The sequence below is a fragment of the Rattus norvegicus genome, chromosome 15, assembly GCF_036323735.1.
Source record: "Rattus norvegicus strain BN/NHsdMcwi chromosome 15, GRCr8, whole genome shotgun sequence".
NCBI lineage: Eukaryota > Metazoa > Chordata > Mammalia > Rodentia > Muridae > Rattus > Rattus norvegicus.
The window spans coordinates 47072065-47098059 of record NC_086033.1 but is presented as its reverse complement, the minus strand read 5'-3'; the positions used below and the strand labels follow the sequence as shown (position 1 = coordinate 47098059).

Genomic DNA, 25995 nt, shown 5'->3' with positions numbered 1-25995 from the left:
AGCAAGTGCAAGGACCTGGGTTCGGTCCCTAGCTCCGAAAAAAAAAAGAAAAAAAAGACAAAACTGTGCAGACGTCTGGAGAGCTCATTTTTTGTTGTGAGCCTTTGGGTGATTATCCTTCTCTATGCTTCTCTTTAAGGAATGAAAATACAACATTTGGGTAATCAGAAAAGGCATATCTGGCTGAAGCAGAGCTCACTGTATACTTTAAATAGGTTCATATGTATGTTGTTGGGTTGAAGCCTACATTGTATTTACATATGCATGGTTCTTTGCAGTTCTGTATGTGTAGGAATATGCCTTTATGTTTGTGTAACCTCATATGAACTTTAAAAGAAACTTTATAGTTGATATTACCAGAATCTCCTTTTATATTTAAAATCAAAGAAGTTTATATTACTCAAGTTTGTAAGAGTTTGCTCAGTATTATGTTCTGAAAATGACACTCTTAGGGTTGGGGAGATGTCTCATTCTTAAGAGCACTAGCTGCTCTTCCAGAGGACCCAAGTTCAATGATTCCCAGCCTCCACAAGGCAGCTCACAACCATATGTAATTCCAGTTCCAGGAGGCTCAACACCCTCTTTTGGCCTTAGTGGGCACTGCATATGTGTGTCACGCATAGAAATACATGCAGGCAAATTACTCATACACATAAAATAAAAGTAAAGGATGAGCTTGCATTCTATGCCCATTTGTTAAAATGTGGGACAATCATGACATTTTATACATTTGCCTATCTACGTGTAAGTGTTTGGGCCCCTGAATTCACATTCCTATCAGGGTAGAACTCAACATAAGGAACTACCCAGCTGTGAGCCCTTAATGAGCCTCCCTACAGATGCACAGATGTAAACATTGTTTTCAAGAGAGGAACATTCTCAGGATTTCAACACTGCAGTTCATTGGCCAGTCTGCAATACAATTAGGAAACATCCCTTAAATCGAAAGTAAAATTCAAGACTTTTTATTCCTTCTCAACTTCTAAAGAGAACTAGAGTGAGATAAAACTTGCCACTGGAGAAACCATAGCTGTATGCTGCCTGGGACCTCTCAGGTACCCACAGAAGCCAGCATGTCTTGGGTCCTACTTTCTGTCCTGTGGCTCATCATTCAAACTCAAGGTAAGTATAGATATCTTACAGAAAAAAATCAGAATATTTGGTGAGTGTAGACATGAAAAAAATTACCTTTTTCATTTACAAAGTAAAGGTCACTAGAGTTTACACAGTATATTTTCCGTGTCTTTATTGAACTATATGCTTACATACATGCATAATAGTTCATACATGTACATATACATGTAATGGTATTTTTAGACCACACAAGAAATATGAATTTTAAAGTTCACTGTATATTTTTTCAAATTTCATACACTTCACTAAATAAAAATCATTTTTGATTATGATGAGATACTTTTCAATAGATAAAAAGGATGTTGTTGCTGTATTCACATCATACTCATAAGTAGAAACATTAATATAATCATTATTCAAGGCTGTTTATGAATTGGTAGTTTGGGATATTTTCCTGAGAATGATTTTTAGTAGTAGGATATACTCAAAAGAAAAGTCCTGAAAAGGTAACTCTTTTTCCCTTTAAGCTGATTATTGAGACCAACAACTTGACAATGATTATATCCTCCCTTACTGCACCATGGATAAACTAAGTGCACAGATGATGTCATCACTGTTTATCTTGCTAGGGGTGGCATCATAATCATGTTACAAAGTTAAATGCTGGGAGCCTGCACATTTCCACTCATATACATGTACATAGTCAATTTCCTGCTGAAACACTTGAATAATGCAGCTAAGGGTTAATATGTTTATTGTATTGTTCATCTCTTGTGAGGATCCCAAGGAAGGCTAAAGCAGAATAATGCTGACAGTATTACATCATATATGCATACATACTGATGGACTCCTTCAGGTACCTTTAGTTCCATCCTTGTGAACTCTGCAATGGCTGTTATGGCTTTAATGAACAATAGTTTAATTAAGTCATACCCCAAATACCTTCTGATTCCCATAGTAAGAGATTATCTTGAAGCTGTGGAAACAGCATTCAACAGTGAGACTGACCTCATGTGAGAGAATTGCAAAACTCCAAAATAGAGAAGAGATGTGTTTCTGCTTTCCTGCTGTGCTGCTGCAGAGTTTCCTACAGTTTTTGTATGTGCTTTTATACTACCCTAGCTAGATAACCATGATAGGAAGACAAAGAGACTTTCAGTGGGCCATTCGCCTAGGACTGAAAGCCACGTTTTTTTACTCTGAGCCAGTTCTTTCCTTACTACTTGTGCACAAAAGAAATATCTATCAGGCAAAGTTTAAATTAAAGAGCATTTAGAAGAACCTTTTACCTATAAACATTTTCCCTCTGCATCCTCTGTTCCTTTAAAATTTCTCTAAGAGAGCTAATAAGAGCTTTATATCCTGTGGGATCTACAGTTTTGAGGGTAAAACTGTAAAGAAAGATCATTAAAGTTGAATCAGTTGTACAATTTGTTCTGAATTGTTAATTCATGTTCATTCAACATAACAATCAGCCAAAAAAAAAACCACAGAAACTTTCTTATCAATGTTTTATGACTTTCTCTAGTAACAGATACCACATTAACCGCTGAGTTAAAGCCTCAGAAAATAGTTCATCCTAAAAAACTACCCATTTCACAGAGAAGAGGGCTTGAGAACAACCAGACAGAGAGCTATGCCAAAGAGGTAAGTTATCTTTCACAATCATCTGAAGGGCTTTTGGGAATAGTGTTTTATCACAGTAAATCCTAGCAGCTTCATCTTGGAGTACAGTATCAGCTCTGTTTTTGACAAGTCTTGGATGTGGTGATGAAGGTAGACACAGAAAGTTTGTTGTGGTATGAAGCTTGTTAGAAGGGTTATTAAACTCACTGACAAATAGGCAGATAACTACATGGGTAGTTGTCCAAAGAGAGTTAGGGTCCCAGCACCACAAGAAAGTATGTTAGGCTTCTGAGAGGGCATCATGTTCAAGAGGAAACTTTGGGGGTCCCCTGTAATAGATTTTTGAGAAAGTTGGGATTTTCAAAGTAACCACACTCTTTGATTCCCAGGGAGCAGGGGGTAAGGCTTGGAAACAGTATGCTTGGCCATGGGTACCTCTTTAATATGTCCCAAGCCATAAACTTACTTCCTTATGTGCAGAATCCAGGCACCTGGCAGCCTCTTAGTTAGCTAGAGCTTCACAGGCAGTGCTCTCAGAAGGGGTCTGTCAGTCTCTGTAAGAGGGGCCCTTCCCCTGGCACCCCAGTCCTGTGACCTGAGCAGCAGTCTGTCCTTAACGCTATGGAGGAGAGAGCACAGGACTTCTCAGAATTTGACTATGAATTAACATCAAAGAATTACTTGCCTCTCTTTTTTTCTCATCTTTATTAAATTGGGTATTTCTTATTTACATTTCAAATGTTATTCCCCTTTCAGGTTGGTTTTCAGGCCAACATCCCCCAACCCCCTCCCTCCCTTCTATATGGGTGTTCCCCTCCACATCGTTCCCCCATTACCACCCGCCCCCAACAATCCCGTTCACTGGGGGTCCATCCTTGGCAGGATGGACCAAGGGCTTCCCCTTCCACTGGTGCTCTTACTAGACTATCCATTGCTACCCATGGAGCATACCTGGTTGGAGCCCAGGGTCACTCCATGTATAGTCTTTGGGTAATGGCTTAGTCCCTGAAAGCTCTGGTTGGTTGGCATTGTTGTTCATATGGAGTCTCAAGCCCCTTCAGCTCTTTCAGTCCTATCTCTGATTCCTTAAATGGGGGTCTCATTCTCAGTTCAGTGGTTTGATGCTGGCATTTGCCTACATATTTGCCATATTCTGTCTCTCAGCAAAGATGTATATCCAGTTCCTGTCAGGTTGCACTTCTTTGCTTCATCCATCTTATCTCGTTTGGTGGCTGTATATATATGGGCCACATGTGAGGCAGGCTCTGAATGAGTGTTCCTTCAGTCTCTGTTCTAAACTTTGCTTCCCTATCCCCTTCTAATGGTATTCTTGTTCCTGCTTTAAAGAAGAAGTGAAGCATACGCATTTTGGTCATCCTTCTTTGTTTCATGTGTTCTGTGCATCGTGGGTAATTCCAGCATTTGGGCTAATAGCCACTTATCAGTGAGTGCATATCATGTGTGTTTTTCTGTGATTGGGTTACCTCACTCAGGATGATATTTTCCAGTTCCATCTACTTGTCTATGAATTCCATAAAGTCATTGTTTTTGATAGCTGAGTAGTATTCCATTGTGTAGATGTACCACATTTTCTGTATCCATTCCTCTATTGAAGGGCATCTGGGATCTTACCAGCTTCTGGCTATTATAAATAAGGAAGGTAAAGGTGTTTGGTTGTGTCCCCAGATCCATGGGAGGAGGAGAATGGATCACAAACAAGGCAGATAGTTCTAAAGGGAGATTGCTTCCTTTTAGCCTTTTGCACTCCTGTCTTTTCTTTGTCCATTTCTTTTCCCAATGATAACACTTTTCTACAATGTAAAGGCAGTCTGTCATGTTGCCAGTGTTCTCTCATTCTGAGATATTTATCACTTAATTTTTACTGGATCTGTAAAATAATTCTTAAAATATATATTTCATTCATTTTAAAATCAAAATAGGTACTTTCTATCCTGTTGGTAATTTATTATGGTACAGAGGACAGTATATAACACACTAAAACAGAGAGCAAACCTCTGTGTCACAAATTAAAGCCTCGTTGATTGTGTGGTTTTCAAGTGATATATTTCATGAAATCCATATGAATGTGCAAATTACATTTATTTTAGATATAAGAAAGAGATAAGATGTGTTAGTAAACTGCTTTCAACATCTGTATTTCTGCTATTGTAAACCATAGTATACACAATCAGTGTATTACAATAGTTATTATTTTTATACTGGCTGAGAACTATGGGCTATAACCATATCATTAAATACTTCCAGGAACGATATGCACCAGAAGTTCAATATCAGATCATACTAAATGGAGAAGAAATCATTTTTCACCTAAAGAGAACCAAGTAAGGACAATTTCTTCCTAAAAGCCCAACCACTGCTTGTATCAGCAGAATACTGGGAATCTTCTCCTTGGCTGTAGATTCATCTCTGTAGCTAAGATGAAGATGACCAAAGCAAGTTAAGGAAGTGGTTGCTTTAGTTCATAATTCCAGGTGGCAATTTATCACTGAAGGAAAGTCACAGTGCTTGGCCTTGAAGCAACTGGTCAGAAGCACAGCCAGAAATTCAACATGCTTCCCCTCAGATCACTTTGCTCCATAGAATACCATCAGGGCCAACCCAGTCACATTTAAAGATGAAGGCTCTCCAAGAGAGAGGCTATTGTGTGAATTTCCCCCTTTGGGGTTAATGGTATAACTACCCACTTTGATTTATTTTGGCAGGAAGTTCCAAGCAGTCTTCTAATGTTAGTAAGAAGCCATTTTTCTCAGGATTTATGGTATGATTGACAGACCCTCCAAAATCAGGCTTAAACTAGCTGGCTTAATCTGCCGTTTTACTTGGTATACCAGTGTGTGTGTGTGTGTGTGTGTGTGTGTGTGTGTGTGTGTGTGTGTGTGTTCACATTGTGTTAGTGGATGAAAAAATATCAATTGTCAAAAGTCAGCATGGTCTCACGGTCTCACTGGACAAACAATTATTCCCATAGTACAGAAGATGATATCAGATAAATCAGTATTTATTGGTATTGTGAGCGAATTTTGCATCTTTCTTCTCTGCATAGGCATCTTCTGGGGCCAGACTACACTGAAATATCTTACTCACCCAGAAGAGAAGAGATGACCAGACGTTCTCAGAATGTGGTATGCTCTGAATCCAACCTGGGACTTGCCATTTCCCTGTGAAATGCATAGGTCTGAGAATGGCTTTTAACTGCATTAGGTGGCTTGTAAGAGAAGTGGTTATCCTTGACAAGTGAGACAATAGGTTAGAAATCACTGCAAACTTTTCAAAGAAAGGAGTAGACACAGAATAACACACACAATGCTCATGTATCTATACTCTCGATTATAAATACCCATATAGGAATACAAAAGCCTTTATTTTAACACATTCAAACATAAACACTCACTAACTTAATGCACATTTACACAAACACATACACACACTCTAGTATAACAAGTAAGGTGGTAAGGTAACTGAGCTAGTTTAAGCCTGATTCTGGAAGGTCTGCCCATCAAATCATAAATCCTGAGAAAAATAGCTTGCCACTAACATTAGCCTTCTGGATTCTATCTTAATACAAACATTGTTTGTATTACAACATTACAACAGAGCAACAGCTCTGATACCAGATGTGGCAGCCACAGGGCCAGCTGTAGAGCAGTTTCGAAAACCTTTGATGTCCTTTCCGTTTTCATTCCTGGGGATTGGTGGAGCTGGTCAGTCCTTGAGCTTACCTATATAGCCAAGATGGAAGTTGTCACAACTATGATTTATGCATTCTCATCAATGACATATATATATATATATATATATATATATATATATATATATATATATATATGTGTGTGTGTGTGTGTGTGTGTGTGTGTGTATGTGTGTGTGTGTGTGTGTGTATGTTCCATGTCTCTATGTGTGCACACACATGCACATGAATGTGTTTGTAATGTCTACATTTCAACAGTGAAATTCATTTTCTACTCTAGAAACCCTGCTACTATGAAGGCCATATCCAGAACGCAAAGGGCTCTCTTGCCAGTATCAGTACCTGTGATGGGTTGAGGTGAGAAATGAAGTAGTAAATCCTAGGGGACATTTGTCACACAGCTTTTAGTCTTCTTCATGACTCCCTTTAGTCTTCTTACTATTTGGGTTGTTTTTGTTCATTGATAATTGTTGGATTAAGCTGAAGAATAAATTACCATGGTAAGTTACTTCATTAACTGTTGTTCTAGAAATCAGCCCCAACTCTGTCAAAGCTACACCCTGACTCTGGAAGGTCTGCCAATTATTTCATAAGAGGGGTAAATGACCCCAATGACATGTGTCGAAGTTTATTTACTCTGCTGTGTCATATCTTCCTAATTAACATTTCATGGGTATGGCTCTGTGTCATATCTTCCTAATTAACATATCATGGGTATGGCTTTTGTTATCTAGCATGTGACTAAAATGTAAAATAAATTATGTAACTATCATATTAGCATGGTTCATATTTAGCATGACCTCACTTTTCCTATATTATGAAAATACCCCCATAGACATAGATTTACATTGGCTTTAAATATTTCAACATATGCTGTAACTTCCTAGTTCTGAACTAAATAATTTAAGAAGCAAACAGTCTTTAAGCTACTCTTAACCCTAATTTGTTACTGAGCTGCTCTAATTAACATTTTTGTTTTCTCTAGGGTTCTGGGTGACTAGTTATTTAGTCCATTCTTCACTCACTTCATAGAAACTGCCAAGGAATGTGTAATGAATGAATAAGCAAACTATTGGAAAATATTGGACTAATAGACAGACTCATGGTGTTAATATTATAATAACTCCAAATTATTTGAAATTGCTCCATTTTAATAAGTCTTAAGAGTACTCTGAGTAAAGATATAGGTTTCATTGTTTTCTTCCTTTCACTTTTGTCGAAAATAGATTTTTTTCTCACATAAAACTGCTGATTATGGCTCCCCATCTTCACTCCTCCCATCCAGTTCCACCCCCTTTTTGTCTCTCATTAGAAATAAATAGGCTTCTAAATGGTAATATAACCTAATATGACAAGAGGAAAACAAATACATCAGAATAGGATAAAACAAATAAAAAGAAAAGAGCCCAAGAAGAAACACAAGAAACAGATATAGATGATACAGGTACAGATGATACAGATACAGATGATACAGATACAGATACAGATACCGATACAGATACAGATACAGATACAGATACAGGTACAGGTACAGGTACAGGTACAGGTACAGGTACAGGTACAGGTACAGGTACAGGTACAGGTACAGATACAGGTACAGGTACAGATACAGATACAGATACAGATACAGATACAGATACAGGTGATACAGATACAGATACAGGGGGTGATACAGATACAGATACAGGTGATACAGATACAGATATAGATACAAGTGATACAGATACCGGTGATACAGATACAGATACAGGTAATACTGATACACATCCAGATATAGATACAGGTGATACAGATACAGGTGATACAGATACAGGTGATACAGATACAGATATAGATATGATACTGATACAGATATAGATACAGGTGATACAGATACCGGTGATACAGATACAGATACAGGTAATACTGATACAGATACAGATATAGATACAAGTGATACAGATACCAGTGATAAAGATACAGATACAGGTAATACTGATACACAGACAGATATAGATACAGGTGATACAGATACAGGTGATACAGATACAGGTGATACAGATACAGATATAGATATGATACTGATACAGATATAGATACAGGTGATACAGATACAGGTGATACTGATACAGACACATGTGATAAAGATACAGATATAGATACAGATGATACTGATACAGATATAGGTGATTCAGAAACAGGTACAGTGGATACTAATACATATATAGATGATACTGATACATATGATAAAGATACTGATGATACAGATACAGATTGGGTATAAATACACACAGAGATATAGATACAGACACAGAGACAGAGACTCACTCTTCTGCACATTTAAGCAATCTCAAAAACACTAAACTGGAATCCATAATGTATATTCAAAGGACATGCAAGGTATAAAGAGAGGAAAAAATAAATAAAGTAAAGTTGAATTAAATAAAAGGAAGACATACATTTTTAAAAGTCCTAAAATAACTTCATGAGACAAGGAACCTGGAATAGCACTGTTGAGCTCATTTCTGTTGTCCCTCCACTCCTGGGCATTAAATTTTCCCATAAGAGTAGTTTCCTAGTGAGACTCCCTTAGAGAAAACAAAATTTTCATTTCCAAGTGGTTAATAAAGGAGATGGCTTCTGGATCAGAGATAGGGACATATGTCTACTTCTTTGAGCTCTAAGACCTCATCCGGTACAGACTGGTGCAGCCCCTGCACATGCTGCCCCCGTCTCTGTGCATTCATATGAACATTGGTCTTGTTGATTCTGAGGGCCTTAGTTGATTGATGTCCTACATTCCCTCTGACTCTTTCACTGTCTCTGACTCTTCCTCAGGGCTCTTTGAGCCCCAAGGGGAGGGGATATGACCAAGATGTTCAGTTTAGAGATGATTATTCCAAGGTCTCTCACTCTCTGAACAATATCTGGCTGTGGGTCTCTGTATTTGTTCTCATTTGTTGCAGAAAGAAGCTTCTCTGTTGATGACTGAGTAAGATGCTGATCTAAGAGTACAGCAGAATGTCATTAGAAGTCATTTTATAGCTGCATGTGTTTAGAGATTTTGTTATTCCAATGTTTGCTTGCATGCTTACAAGAGTAGTTTTGGGTTGTACTCTAGCTAGGTCTCTGAGATACCTAGTCTCAGGTTCCTGGTCACCTAAGTAGTGTCTCATGGAGTAGAACTTAAGTCAAATCAGATATTGATTGGTTACTCCTACAAGATTTGTGTCAACCATTGCCTTAGCATATCTGGCAGACAGAACCACATCATAGATCAAAGGGTTTATGGCTAGATTGACGTTTACATTTCTCTCATTAGCATGCAGAGTAACTTCCTGTATCAAAGATGATGTTCTTAGGGGTTGAAGGCTCTATGTAGGCACCAGTTCCACTCCTCCATGTTAAATACATTGTGTAGGTATTGTCTTCAGCAATGGGGCCTTGCTCTCAGTTTGTGAGGATCAATCTATATCCATGGAAACAGCCTGAGTTATTTAGGGGTTCCTATGAAAGATGTTTTGGTCAACAATTTGATGCAACCTAATCCTTGAAAAGCTTCATTCTGTAACAAGAAATGGCCATTTAGGGATCTATTTCCCCAATTATTTGGTAGTTTCATTTCTCTCTCTCTCTCTCTCTCTCTCTCTCTCTCTCTCTCTCTCTCTCTCTCTCTCTGCCACTTGTTTTATTGATCTTATCTACTCTGAAAATGTAAGATGAAATCTCAAAGTAGTTGACTCCCTTTTCCCTGATGGTTAAGGATGCTGAATGTGTCTTAAGTCTTTCTCAGTCATTAGATCTTTCCATTTTGAGAAGTATCTGTTTAGATTTGTACCCTATTTTTGTTTGTTTTTATTCTCTTGATATCTATGGGTGGGTTTGTAGCTCTTTAGACAGTTTAGATATTTTCTCCTCTATTGGATGTGGAGTTGGCAAAAATATTTTTCCTTTCTATAGGCTGCTGCTTTGTACAAACGATGGTCTCCTTTGCTGTACAGAAGATTTTCAGTTTCATGAAGTCCCATTTGCTAATTGTTGACCTTCATTTCAGTATTGTAACTTGAATAATTAGGTGTTAGTCACAGGGTCTTTGAAAAATCTCTGTGTGAAACTGAGATGGAGGAAGAACAACATTCCATTCTGAGTGGGATGTATGAATGCACATGTCAGGGCATCCTAATATACCACCTCATATTCCAGAGGGTACTTCACACACCGTGATCAGAAGTATCAAATAATGCCTCTACAAAGCACAGATGAGGGGGAACATGCTGTTATTCCACACAACTGGGAAGAACCAGGTGCAGTTAACTACAAGCACAGTGAGAAGCAAATTGGCAGGAAACGAAGCCATCTTCGAACTTCCAGGTCACTCAAAAGCCCAAATGTAAGTATAGATTTTCATGTCAGACTATGTATTTTGATTGCCTAAGCAAGGAACTGAGACACATACATGGTCTATACAAAAACCTCTATTAAATGACTTCTTCATTTATTTAGTTTGGAAGGAAATTTGTAAGTACTTGAATCATTGTGAGTAGAGATGAGTATTAGTGAAGTTCTCTTGTTATTTGTAAAACAGGAAGACTCACTTCAAGGACAGAAGTACATCGGTCTCTTTTTGGTGCTGGATAATTCCTATGTGAGTACTTAGTTCTTTCAACTTATATGTTAGCTTAAAATTAAAAAACGACATAAGCATTTTTACTTAACAATGAGTTTTGTTCAACTAGATTTCTTGGCTGCTTTGCTTGCTTGTTTGACAACAGTTTTCACCCATGCCATCTATTCATTATCCAACAATCACCAAATATTTATATAATGCCAATATACTTAATACCATTTACCTATGTTCTAGTTTGCTTTCTATTACTCTGGTAAACATCATGACAAAAGGAACTTCAGAAAGGAAGGGTTTATATGGCTTGCAAGTTACATTGTTGAGCGAAGCTAAGGCAGAAACTTAAGGCAAGAATGTAAGCAGTGGCCACACAGTAACACTGCTATTGGCTTGTCTCCCTGGCTTGCTTAGCTCATATTCAACTGCCAAGGGATGGTGCAGGCCACAGTGTACTGTATCCTCCCACATCAATAAGCAATCAACAAAATGTTCACAGAGATGCTCACAGGCCAATCTGAAGGCTATTATTCTTTGATTAAAATTCTTCTTAGGTGACTCTATACTGTCAAATCAATAAAAACTAACCATCACATACCTAAAAACATTCAACCATAAAAAATTAAAAAGAAGTATTTTGATAAAGTGTTAGGTTGTTTTGCTATTTCACCATAAAATATAAATATCAATTCAATAGGTGTTATGCAAATATGAACACAAAACTCTACATAAATATAGAGAAGCTAGGGCTTGCGCTGCTTCATATTCAAACCTGAATTAATATTTAGTTGGTGCAAAATAATTGATTCATTAGGTTGAAGTATTCAACTTAAAGATGAGTAAAAAAGCCAGTTCTATTCCTGTAGTCCCAATTTGGACATATGAAGCAGAAAGGTCATAAGTTTGATAGCATCCTGACTACACAGTAAGAATCTAACTCATACCATATTAAACCAAAAACAAAGAGAAAGATGGAAGACATTGTAATTTCTTACGAATGATTAATTCTTATCTAATCAAAACCTCTATTTTAAGTAGAATTTGTTGAAATAGAATACGATATGAAGTAGCCATGGATTGAGTAAATGTTAGCTATGTTACGGCATGTGAATTTTATATTTAATCCTGTACCTTAAGCCTTCTCACTACAATTTTCTATTTTAATATTGCACTTTCATATTTTGTAATTTCAGTATAAGATGTATAAAGGGAATGTGACTCGAATGAGAAGCTTTGTGTTTGAGGTGCTGAATCTGCTCAACGTGGTAAGGCATTTGCCATGAATGTGCGTTTCCACACCAGTTCTTGGGGCTTCCCTGTGGCTTCCACTGTAAAGGGCTAAGAATTACCTAAGGGCAAGAGCCCACCAAGACAAAAATCATATACAATAACAAAACTTTCTTCTGTGAGTTCTGTTTTCAATATGGAAATTTATGGTGAGTATTACATTCCCTTTTCTATCACTTGTGGTCAACAAGAGCACTAAAAGTAATCCTGGATGTTTTCATGAAAATTGTTCTTTCCACAGATTTATAAAACCATAGATATTCAAGTGTCTTTGGTGGGCATGGAGATCTGGTCAGACCGGGATAAGATAAAGGTGGTGCCCAACCTTGGTGCCACATTCACAAATTTCATGAGATGGCATTATTCTAACCTGGGACAAAGGATCCATAACCATGCCCAGCTTCTCAGGTGAATCCCTTCTTGACAGGGTAGGGACACACAGCAGAGTCTATGGTTAGCTCCATGGTTTCTTGACAAGAATTTCTGCTTAGTCATACCTCTCCAGTAAGTTATGAGTGGCCTGATGTTCCTATCACTAGCAGTTGGATCTTGAAGTATTTCAAAGTTCTTATAAAATCAATAAAACAATACTGGGATACAGAATACCCACCTGTAATTGTGAGGCTATAATATGATAGAAACTCTCTCGGGGCCCCAGAAACATAGAGAAGGCTAGGGGACACCAAAGGCGATCTATGACATTATTGCAAAAAGCTACCGATTTCAGAGTCAGATTGTGACGGGGTCTCTCTACCTTTCACAGTGGAGCTGGCTTCCTCCATGGACGTGTAGGAATGGCAGCTGCGAATTCCCTGTGTACTACATCTTCAGTGTCTGTAATTGAGGTTTGTACACTTCTCCTAAGACATCCTGCAATTCCATCTTTGTGAAAATGAGCATAATATACTGTACCACAGTAATCACCAGAACCATCAGCTGAATTGATAAATCAAAGTAGAAATGAAGCCATTATTGAACATTGCCCTGAAGAGTCCTTGGACTATGAGTATTATTAGCCTGGCAAAGGCCTCATACTTCAGTTCAGATTAAAGAATAAAGACCACATGTTAAGTAGAAAGGGGAGCCAGGTTGGGGATTTTAGCTCAGTGGTAGAGCGCTTGCCTAGCGAGCGCAAGGCCCTGGGTTCGGTCCCCAGCTCCGAAAAAAAGAAAAAAAAAAGTAAGATGAGTTTTTGGGGCTGGGGATTTAGCTCAGTGGTAGAGCGCTTGCCTAGGAAGCACAAGGCCCTGGGTTCGGTCCCCAGCTCCGAAAAAAAGAACCAAAAAAAAAAAAAAAGAAAAAGAAAGGGGAACCAGGTTACCTCCATGGCTTCATATAGCTATAAATGAATCACTTCTATAGCTGCTCAGAGATCAACCAAGAAAAATGTGTACATGCCAGGCATCATGTGACCATTGCTATCAATAGCATAAGAATCACAACCACAATTTCGTGGATGAGAGTTCATACCATGGTACCTAATAGCACTTTCTGTAGAGAATGCTACTAGTCTAAGTCAGGTTTACTGAGAATTCAGCATCTGGTAGCTCCTTTATCATTGGCTGACCATGAGCACAGACCTAGGGCTTGTATTCACAGGAGCCAATCAGACCAGGCCCACCAGGCAAAAAGCAATGCCAGAAAATATGAGCTTACAGATACACTATTCTTCTTCTCTCGTTATTCATATTAGACATTATGATTTGAGAAGAACTGAGAAATAACTGAATAAAATAAGAATAACAAATGCTTCTCCTTTTTCCAGGCTAAAAGAAAGAATAATGTGGCTCTTGTAGCACTGATGTCACATGAGTTGGGCCATGCCCTTGGTATGCAGGATGTTCCATATTATACCAAGTGTCCCTCTGGCAGCTGTGTGATGAATCAGTACCTGAGGTAAGATGGTATCATCCTGAAGTAAAGAAAAAAGTCAACATCCTAAATAGTTTAAGTCATCTGTGCAGATGCGGAAAGAGTATTAGAATGAGTATCCTAATAATTCAACCTCTAGCTTCTTCATGGACATATCTCACTAAACTCAAGACTCATTTGTTAAGGTTTCTAAATATCCAACCACAGAGTTTATTATGGGAGACTACATCATTTTAACTTAGGGTTGTTTTAATTTTAAGTGGTATGATATTCCCCTAAACATACACACACACACACACACACACACACACACACACACACACACACACACACAGAAGCAAGCCTGATTAAGATGATAGGTTTACTATAAGATACCCAAGATAAGTATTATCCCCATCACCAATTGAACAGTCTATTTTAGCAGAGTAAACCAGTAACACCAGTTACTTTTCCAAGAGTAGGGAAATACAAATGAATATAGTGTTTTGTTGTTGAGGTGTTCACGTATTAGAAGTTTGACCGTGGACCATGGTCACCTCGATTTATTTCCTTTAACTAGGTCATGATTGTCATTTCTTACTGCTTACCCCTCAGTGTGGGATAAGTAGATGGTAACAATGACAACGCTAATCTCTTTTGTTGCTTTGGATAGCCTTGCACTACTGTGATGGTTAGCTTTAATTGTTGACCTAGCACAATCTAGAATCATCTGGGAAAAGATTTTCAGTGAAGTATTGTCCACATTGTGGGTCTTATGGGGGATTGCCTTGGGGATTAGTATGGAAGACCTAACTGACTTGGGTGGCTCTACTCCCTAGGATAAGGGTCTTGAACTACATAAAAATAGAGAAATAGAGTTGAGCAAATGCAAACAAGTGAGCATGCATGCATCTGTTTCTCTCTGCTGTTGACTGGATGTGATATGACTAGAGGTTTTGATTTCTTTTTTCTCTTCTAAATTGCTTTGTGTCAACATATTTTATGACAGAAATGAAACTAGAACAATTACAATGTGTTAAAATTCTTTCCTCTTTTCTTTTGGATTGCTAGGAGAAAACATTCAATTAGAATATCATACATGCTTTACCACCTACCGTGGGAGCATAGAAATGTCCTGGATTTGGGCTAATTTATTCTTTCTACTGAATTGAGTCCCACAGTGAGATTCTCTAGGTTCTTCCTTTTTTTAATAACCCACAAGCTTCTGTTCTGTATATCACGCTATTCTATTTTTTCTGTTACAGCTCAAAATTCCCCAAGGATTTCAGTACTGTCAGCCGCTCACGGTTTCAAGGATTCCTTTCATCTAGAAATACAAGGTGTCTGCTGTTGGCTCCTGACCCTAAAAACATAATAAAACCAACATGTGGAAACCGACTTCTGGATATGGGAGAAGGCTGTGACTGTGGCTCTCCTGAGGTATGAAAATACATGCAGTTTAAAGCTGTATTTATAAGGAATTTAAAACAGTGCTACTTGGGTAAAAATTACACACTTGAATTTTTAATTTTCTTTTTTAAAAGTATTTTTATGTTTTGTGTGTGTGTGTGTGTGTGTGTGTGTGTGTGTGTGTGTGTGTGTGTGTGTGTGTGCTGGTAGCCTTGGAGACCAGGAAAGGATATCAGATTCCTTAAAACTGGAAATACATGTGTTTTTGAACTGGCAAACATGAGTCCTGGGATCTGATCCCTCACCTTCAAGATTGTGCAGCATGTGCTCTTAGCTGCTGAGCCATCTTACCAGCCTCCTTTTCTTTTTGTAGTGCTCCTTTACAAATTAGTTCTGGAGGAAAATGGTATCATTATCAGAATGTGACATTAATTTATTGGTGTTTTGCTTTTGATTTTAGTTAACCATTCTATGAAAAGCACTTTTAAAAAGCCAATAGATATCATCCTGAGTGAGCTAACCCAATCACAGAAAGACATACATGGTATGCACTCATTGATAAGTGGCTATTAGCCCAAATGCTTGAATTACCCTAGATCCCTAGAACAAACGAAACTCAAGATGGATGATCAAAATGTGAATGCTTCACTCCTTCTTTAAATGAGGAAAAAGAATACCCTTGGCAGGGAAGGGAGAGGCAAAGATTAAAACAGAGACTGAAGGAACACCCATTCAGAGCCTGCCCCACATGTGGCCCATACATATACAGCCACCCAATTAGACAAGATGGATGAAGCAAAGAAGTGCAGACCGACAGGAGCCGGATGTAGATCGCTCCTGAGAGACACAGCCAGAATACAGCAAATATAGAGGCGAATGCCAGCAGCAAACCACTGAACTGAGAATAGGTCCCCTATTGAAGGAATCAGAGAAAGAACTGGAAGAGCTTGAAGGGGCTCGAGACCCCAAAAGTACAACAATGTCAAGCAACCAGAGCTTCCAGGGACTAAGCCACTACCTAAAGACTATACATGGACTGACCCTGGACTCTGACCCCATAGGTAGCAATGAATATCCTAGTAAGAGCACCAGTGGAAGGGGAAGCCCTGGGTCCTGCTAAGACTGAACCCACAGTGAACTAGTCTATGGGGGGAGGGCGGCAATGGGGGGAGGGTTGGGAGGGGAACACCCATAAGGAAGGGGAGGGGGGAGGGGGATGTTTGCCCGGAAACCGGGAAAGGGAATAACACTCGAAATGTATATAAGAAATACTCAAGTTAATAAAAAAAAAAAAAAAAAAAAAAAAAAGAAGAAGGGGAGGGGGTGAGATAGGGGGTTTATGAAGGGGAAACCAGGAAAGAGGATAATAATGTAAATAAAAAATATCCAATAAAAAAAAAAAAAAAAAAAAAAAAAAAAAAAAAAAAAAAAAGCCAATAGAATCTGTATATAAGTGTAATAAGCCAAATGTAAAGAAGTGAGTCATTACCCATAGCATGCCACATTCCTTGTAGACATGGGATTCAGAAACTCCTGAGTTTCAAGCCATAGTCAATCATGTGTTGAACAGTCAGTCACTTAGCTAGATGGAAGGCCTCCTCATGGGGATTTTCTCTTTTTTCACATAATCGACATGTGACATAGGCAGTTGGTAATACAGAAAAGGAGATTAAAAAAATTACTTGAACCTGTAGCATACAGGTCCCTCACACAGACCATCTAAGACACTGGTTCTCAACTGGTGGGTCAGGAACTCTATGGAATTGAATGACACTTTCACAGGGGTCACCTGAGACCATTGAAAATCATAGATATTTACATTATGACTCATAACAATAGCAATATTGCAGTATGAAGTAACAACAAGAATAATTTTATGGTTGGGAGTCAGCACAACATCAGGAACTATTTTAAAGGATCGCAGTCTTAGGAAGGTAGAGAACCACTGCTCTAGGATGGTGGCTGTTGTGATTTTGCTGAAGTTTACATAATTGCAATGTATCTACTGCATCAATGAATGCCTCAGACCGATGCCCACAATTTCCTGTTTATTTCTTCCTTTTTCTGAGGCAGAATTCTACATTTTAGTCTGGGATGGCCTCCAGTATACAATCCTCCTGTCTCAGCCTCATGCATGTTGGAATTACAGGCATAAACCACCATGTGTAACTCACACAAGGCTTCTAGAGAATTCTACCTTATGATCTTACGTTACTTTTAAGATCAAAAAGGCATTCGTGTTACAAGAGATTTAAATGAGACAATCTGTAAAATACTCCATAGATGACATCTTATTTGTTAGGCAAAAAAATTCACCAATTAGAGATCGCCATTATCCTTAATTAGAAATTTGAGGCTCATGAAACCCAAAGAATTCAGTTCAAAGACCAGAGCGCATACCTGGTGAACTCAGGTGAAACTTGTGATTTACCCATTATGTTTGACAGCTGTCTGACTGTGTAGAAAGAGTCTTGGGTATTGATGTCTCAGTGCATACATTCAGAAGTTTGAATTAATGTGTCAAATTTTTAATGTAGTTTTGTCAGAATTTGATTGTTCATTTTGAGGTATTTTCATATTTTCTTTTGTGGTGCCTAAGATTTTTCTTTCTAATGCAGGGTATAGTTCATTGATATTACTTTTAATGTCATTTTATTATTATCATGAACAATTATCTTACTGATTTGTCAAGCATTTTTAAGCATTGGCCTCAGTTTATCTATGTAGGGAATTATATCTCACACACAATGAAAACATGATTTATACTTTTTGGTTATTATATCTTTTTATGTGTCATGGTATTTATTAAATTTTCCATAAAATATACATTATGAATAATCTCTGATCTCTTTCATATTATTGGAAGTGGTTTTGTCTGTATGTTATCTATCTTTATTAGTGATAATGGTCTCTCATTTATCCATAATGTATATATGTGCAAAATCATGTTTGAATATCTCAAATTTGGATTATCTGCTGATTTTGCTACTTACTGTAGTATCAGGACCTGTTTTCTCCTTTAAGGCCCTTAATTTGATGAATTGCATTTCTTTTATTTGAATGATCATGCACCCCTTACATTTCGGACTAAGAAAACACACAGATGAAAAGGTTATTATATTGATAAGCTTGAGTTTAGATGATATAGTGCATGTTTGTTTTGTATATGTGCATCTGTGCATATGTATGTGTGTGCATGCATATGTGTGTACATGTGTATTGCATATGTGTGTATGCGAGTGTGATCATTACACATTTCAATAATACTATTATCCAAGCACAGTAAAAAAACAAAGTTTATTTTTTTCTTTATTTTCACATCTTTTGGATAGTTAAAAAACTGATCATTCTTGAAATTTTTAACAGATTAAAGGGTAATACCCTCAATGTAAAATTTATTTGAAACAATTATTTGTGACCTCCACTCCTTGGTCTTTGAAGACAATGTTCACTGAGCACAGCATTTCTTCCTATTATTGACTTTCCATGTTTATTGTCACTGGAATTGGTACAAGAGAGTAAATAGGTTTAAAATGAGAAGCTTCTCATGAGGCCCAAGAGCTGCACTAGTCTACAGGTATAGAAATATGAGTTTAGAGGGCAGTTTGATTATGTCCAGTTAGCAGGATAACAGTTACAGTTTTAACCCGAACCTGTAACCTCCTCAGCCATGTATCCTTGCCTAGGTTTCCAGTGCCCAGGCATGAGTTTCCTCCTGCGTCCTATTAGAAAGCAGTTGGTTACCTCCATAACATTTGGTTACATTGCAGTGAATGGCTTCACACTTAGGCATATATAGGATTTTTTAAAATAGAAGAAAGCCAGGAATGGTGGTAATACTCAGGAGACAAAGCCAGGCAGATCTGTGAGCTTAAGGCTTGGTAAGTCTACATAAGTAGTTCTAGGACAGGTTGGATCATGTGGGGAGACCTTGTCTCAAAAAAGATATATAATCAAAATACATTATATGAAATTCACAAATAATAAAATACTGTACTTTAAAAGTGAAATTTTCTATAACAGTTGTCTTGTACTAAATACAGAGATTGTTTTGTTTGTTCTTTGAAGGAATGTACCAATCTTTGCTGTGAGCCCCTGACATGTAGGCTGAAATCTCAACCTGACTGCAGAGAGGAAGCTTCCAACCTCGTCATGTGAGCACCATCTTCTCTCTGTTTCCCAAAGGACTTCTTACTTTTTTTGAGATTTGAAAAATGTCTCACTGGGTTCAACAACACACTTGAAACAAAGTTCACTTACACTTTGTAAATGGCTTAATTCTGTCGTGAGGAAAGAATGCATAATACACAACACTGAGGGTACGTGGTTGGTCATACCCATATAAGAAAATGGATTACTGTGTTATTTATGAAAGTAGGGTTCCTGGAACTTGTGCCAAAATTGGTATAATTCCCTATAGTTAGCAAGTTAATATGAAAAGAATTAAAGTATATTTTTGACAAGACTTGATTGGTGAGTACACTTCATTGTTCCTTAGAGATGATAGGTGTCATTTGCAAGGTAGTCAGAAAATCAATAGCATTAAAAACTCGGGAACACCCATATAGAAGGTGAGGGGGAAGGGCTAGGGAGATGTTGGCATGGAAACCGGGAAAGGGAATAGCAATCGAAATGTAAATAAGAAATACCCAAGTTAATAAAGATGGAGGAAAAAAAAAAGAACTCAATGTAAGATTTGACAGTTTTATTCTCTTTAAAATACTTCAGTGAAATTCAGCCCAGGTATTGGGTGTATTTTACAGATCAGTGTGATTTGGGTGAGGGGCTTGCCGTTAGGGATTAGGGTTTTGTTTGAGTGTAAAACAGTCTCTGTATATACAGTTTATGATAATAAGTGATGTCAGAAAGCTGGGATTCAGGAGACATGATGGGGAACAAGTTATTCTTTGCCCTTTTCTCAGGAATTTCCTGGAATGAAAACTGCAGGGAGAGTAAAATAAAAGAACAAGTGCAACACCACTCAGAATCACTTCCTCAGGAAAGGAGCAGGGTCAAAGGAAAGGGAAGAGTCGTTATCTATTTACTAAGCAGTGTTGAATACTTCACCAGACTACAATGTGGGTCCACTTCCCAGAGAATTCTGGAAAGCATGCCAAGGCCAGAAGTAGAGTGTGTATATATAAAAGAAAAGTTAAAAGCAGAACAAAAATCTTAGTTCCTTGGAGGGCTGGTGTGATAGGTAACTCTCCCCTTATCTGTGTAAAATGGGCAGTTCAACATCATCGGAAGACCTTGGAATCCGGACATTTAAATTCTAGTTTTAATTCTGCAAGACTACTATCAGATTTAAGACAAGTTACTGAATTTCCTTCCTTCTTGTTCAGTGGAACTATTGGTATGCTCTCCCCATGTGACTCTATCTGTTGTTTAAAGTCTATAAATTTCCATTTGTGACAGTCCATAATGTTTTTATCAGTATAATAACCATTACTTCTTGTGTTTTGATTTTCTTTAATTAGAGAATGATCCAGTGTCTAATTCACAGAGAAGCTACTTTGCCAGGGCAGAAGTCCAGAACCAGTGTCTGCCAGGAAGTCTGCCGAGCTCCACTTTGTGCATCTATACAGACAGACCTTTCTCTGTGTGCTGTGTTCTCTGTGAACTAATGGATTCAATCACTAAACGATAATATCCCAAAATACACTTGTACCTGTAGTGGATATGTAGACATTTTCTCCTCATTATCCCCTAAATAATAGAGTGTAATAACTATTTGTATGGCATTTTTGTAGATCAAGTGTGGGAAGTAGTCTAGATATGACAAGATACTTAGAAGCATTTTAGTACTTGCATGCAAATGCACTCCAGTTCTAAAATGAACCATTAGTCCAGAGATTTGGATATCTGCGTATTACAGCCAAATCCTGGTGGATACTGATGGAAGACATTTGCTTTTCTCTATCCATTCTACTTTATGTGTTTCTACCAGGCCAGTCAACTGATAAATAGACACCCTTAGAGATGGTGTCTGTTCATTCCGGTCTTATCTGCAGCGTGAATAAGGGGAGCCAGAAGGTGTGGTTTTAGTTTCACTCTTTAGAGAACAGAATAGATGAGCCTTTGCTGAAATTCCTCAACATACTCCACAGAATGGTTCAATTAATCCCAAAGTACAAAATAAAAAGTAATTTAATCCTCAATCTCTTTGCTCCTGTGGTGTAGGAATCAAAGTATGCCACCTGCTAAGGGACAGGGACAGAGCTCGCAGCAAGAACAGAGGCCCAGCCCCTTGCTGTCTCTCAGGACCCAGTTCATCTTACACCCTGTAAGCATCCCTGATTTTCTGTTCCATGGGAATATTGGTTACATTCAAATATTTTTCATTTGAGCAAATAGAGTTTTCACACATTTCTCTCACTATCAGGCCTAAGAATTTTTTTGAGAAGTCTGTGTTGCTTGTTTCTTAGTGGAAATGGAAAAGAAAGGCTTCATTCATTGGTTTTTGAAATAAACTATGCTACCCAATAAAAATAATGACTTATGTGTGGTCATTAAAAATATTTTTAAACTACACACACACACACACACACACACACACACACACACACACACTATGTCACCTTAAAATTAATCTGCCTCAGTTATGTTACACCCTAAGTAAACGTGAGCAGCAGGGGTGGGGTAGTTAGATCCTTACCAATTCTACCCAATGGCATACAAAATCAAGACAGGATTTTTTTTTCACAAAATGGCCACATTTAGCCCCAAATAGTTTTAAAAGGTTGCTGGACTTAATTTCCTGCTAAATAATTTTTTTATCATGAAAAGACTCACTTTGGTGTTGTTGTTTATTTAAGATTAATTCATCATGATAATTTATCAATTATAATTGCATGCATATGTGCATTTGTACGCACATGCATTACTAAATATAACCTCTTGAGTTCATATTACGTTACCTGTGTGTATGTTTTCCAGGATGACTGTTTGACACTGCACAAACAATTGATGTGCTCTTTCCTGGGCGAGGCCACCTCTCTCACCCCCAGCTTTACTCAGTTGCCTATTTTTTTGTGTAGGATTGAGGCCTCACGGGCTTTTCCCCATCCATTTTAACAGAAAATTAACATGGATATTTGGATGGTAAAAAGAAAGCACACAACTGACATGTCACCAAATCAACAATGAAATATCTTCTATTAAATTATTTAGGGTAGATAGTTATTACTAGGATTATAAAATTGTTCAGTGAGCCATTGCTGAGATTAACAGTTAAATGCTAATTTTGTTCATCTTTTAGTGATTGACATGTTACAAGACTAAATATCTGCAGAGTTCACTTTTGATGTTTACCAATGTGCATGCGATGTCATTATTATATGTGGTGCACTTTTTGAGAAATTGCTTTTCCATGAGCACAATTCTGTTCCCACTGGTCCCGAAAGCACACAGTACTGTCATGCATCTGTAATATGCACACATGTTTTAAGGCATTTTCATATTTTTTTAGTTTGATACTTAATCCTATGAGTAAGTCATCCCAGGAAATGTTTTACAGAGGGAGAATCTGTGATTAAAAAGCCTAAGAAACTTGTTGAAGGTCCCAACAAAAACCCAAAATATAGAGTGCAAGTTCATGCCCTAAACCATAATTCTAGAATAGCCACTTTCTAATTTCTCTTTATGGAATCCTCTGGCTCATACTATAGCCTTTGGAGAGCAATTAACGATTGATCCTGAAAATGAGTGATGATTTCTAAGCATACCAACTAGGATTAGAAATCGCTCAGAAGCTCAAAGCAAAATGTCCACAGATAATTTCAGGCTCCTGTCAAAAAGGCTCACACTCATAAAGACACACTCACACATACACAATTCTGCACTTGCACACTCCCATTCCCACTGGACACCCTCACCTTCCATAGGTGGCTACAGAGCTGATACTCACAAACTGTAAAGGGCATTTTATCATAATGCTTCTTTCTAGCTATGATTAGGTGCATAATAAACGGTTTGTTTTTCTAGAGTGATTCTTGATTTAGATTTTCTTAGAGAAGCAATAGATAGGATGTGCTTTTAAGAAGGAAGCCCCCTTATGCCAGGAACTGACATTGTTGAACAGCAAAAAGTAGAGCCCAGGTCCAAAAACACAAAAATGACAGTCTTTTTTAATGTTCATTTGTTTTGTTCTAAGCCCAGGGTGTGAAAGGAAAGGGTCAAATATTATACATGAGTATTAAAAGAGTTAAAAAGAGTGGATTAGAGGAAATGAACATCGGGGCAAAGATTCAGAGAGCAGATCACTTTCTGTGGAGACATGACCAGAATTCTACCTCAAAATATCAGGCTTTCGAGTTTTCCCTGCCAAACACAACCAGACAGAAGAAAGGAAATCTGCTGAGCCCCACGTAAGGGGAATTTCCACTCCTGGTTCACTCATGGAACCAACACTGGCAAAGTGGCACTGTCATCTACTCTGCAAATGAAAATTAGTCTATCTAGCGACTGATCAGATCCACTCACACTCTTCTTTAGTCTTTCAATGAAGGAAAAACAGCTCATTATGTTGTCTATATTCCTCCAATCTCAGTCTGAGGCCAAACAACTCAGAATAAGAGAGTCACAAGTTCAAAACCAATCTGGGCTACAAAACTTCCAGTATACTCTAATCAACATTCCAAACAGCAAGATGTGTGGTAAGTGGTTAGTGTGTATGTGTGTGTGGAGAGACAGGCAAGTGATTAAGACACTTGATGCTTTTGCATCAAATTACATTCCCAGCGCTCACATAGTGCCTTCCAAATGACCACTAATGCCAGCTCCACGAGGTCAGATGATTTCTTATAGCCTCTGTGGATAGGAAACCAGGTAATATGTGGTGCACATACAAACACGCAGGTAAAACACTCATTAAAAAATAAAGAAAGTCTTTTTTTCTTTTTTAAAGTAAGAAGCAGGGAGGAAGGAGAGGGAAGGAGTCTTTTGCCTTTGCTTGGCTTCTCTTTATAGACAGTGTCTTTGATCATGTTTTCCCTTCCACCCACCTATGAACTTACTGCGGACCCTTTGTTGACTAGTGTTCTAGACACAGGTCCTTTTCCTCAAATACAGACCCCAGTATTTCAAACAAATCAAACACAAACATGCACATAAATGAGCTGCCCCAGGCTGAGTCTTGCCTTTCCCTTTTCTTTCTTCCTTTTTTTTATTGGATTATTTATTTATTTATTTATTTATTTATTTATTTATTTATTTATGTATGTATTTACATTTGAAATGTTATCCTCTTTCCCAGTTTCCCACCCCATAAACCTCATATCCCACCCCCCCTTCTATTAGAGTGTTCCCCCACCCCTTCCTGCCTTCCTGTCCTGACATTCCCCTACACTGGGAGGGAGGGGGCAGTGGAGCCTTGGCATGACCAAGGGCTTCTCCTCCCACTGGTGCCTAACAAGGCCATCCTCTGCTACAAATGCAGCTGGAGCTATGGGTCTGTCCATGTGTACTCTTTGGATGGTGGTTTAGTCCCTGGGAGCTCTGGTTGGTTGGTATTGTTTTTCTTATGGGGTTGCAAAACCCCTTCAGCTCCTTCAATCCTTTCTCTAACTCTTCCAATGGGGACTCCATTCTCAGTTCAGTGGTTTGCTGCTAGTATTTGTCTCTGTATTTGTCACTTTCTGGCTGAGCCTCTCAGGAGACAGCTATATCAGGCTCTTGGCATTCCGAGTAGTGACTGTATATATATATATGGGTTGGATCCCCAAGTGTTGCAGTCTCTGAATGGCCATTTCTTCAGTCTCTGCATATCTCCTCCTATGAATATTTTTGTTCTGTGGTGGTGCATGCTAGTAGGATTTGCTGAAGAAGGCAGAGGCAGGAGGACCATGAGTTCGAGGCCAGCCTACGCCTTTCCATTTTCTTAATGCCATCTTTCCAAGGTTCACAGACTTTTTACATTAATGATCAACCTCCCCCCTTTTATGTGTATTTGTCCTGAACCAGAGTAGCTTTGCTTCCTAATGCTAGCAAGTCTTTCTGGTGCTTTCTTCCAGAAATCACATTTTGTTCATTTTATACTAGAGTCTGTGACACATTTCAAATAAATGTCCATGTGTGGTATCAGTTAAAGCCTGATGTTTATTTTTTCCACACACATAGCCAGATTTCTAGGAATGTTGTTGAAAGATTAAGTGACCTGTTTCCCTTGAATCCTCTTAGTGTATGGTCAAAAAATGTGTAAGAAACTTTCTGGTCCTTCTCTTCTCTTCTGCTCATTATGTGCCTATTTCCTGAACTTACAGGTTCTCCCAGTTGCTCTGATGTTTGTTACTTGAACATCATGACATCTAAAAACATCTTGTCAGTGAAGCTGTGATTGGTATTCCTGGTTGTCAACTTGATTACATCTGGAATAAACTACAATCCAGAAATGGAGGGTTGGGGCTGGGTTCTTCAGAAGGCAGCACATGCATTGAAT

The 25995-nt window shown here is 38.2% G+C and overlaps 1 protein-coding gene across 1 annotated transcript; it reads left to right on the top strand.

Moving 5' to 3' along the window:
• The first annotated feature begins 994 nt into the window (after positions 1-994).
• On the top strand, positions 995-22049 carry Adamdec1 (ADAM-like, decysin 1). The gene is made up of 14 exons (NM_001401660.1): positions 995-1122; positions 2603-2721; positions 4966-5042; positions 5765-5843; positions 6690-6766; positions 10592-10778; positions 10974-11033; positions 12203-12274; positions 12538-12704; positions 13060-13141; positions 14062-14192; positions 15413-15587; positions 19626-19711; positions 21038-22049. Exons 1-14 carry the CDS (start codon positions 1035-1037, stop codon positions 21042-21044), a joined length of 1407 nt encoding a protein of 468 aa, NP_001388589.1. The 5' UTR covers positions 995-1034; the 3' UTR covers positions 21045-22049.
• Positions 22050-25995: the final 3946 nt, after the last annotated feature.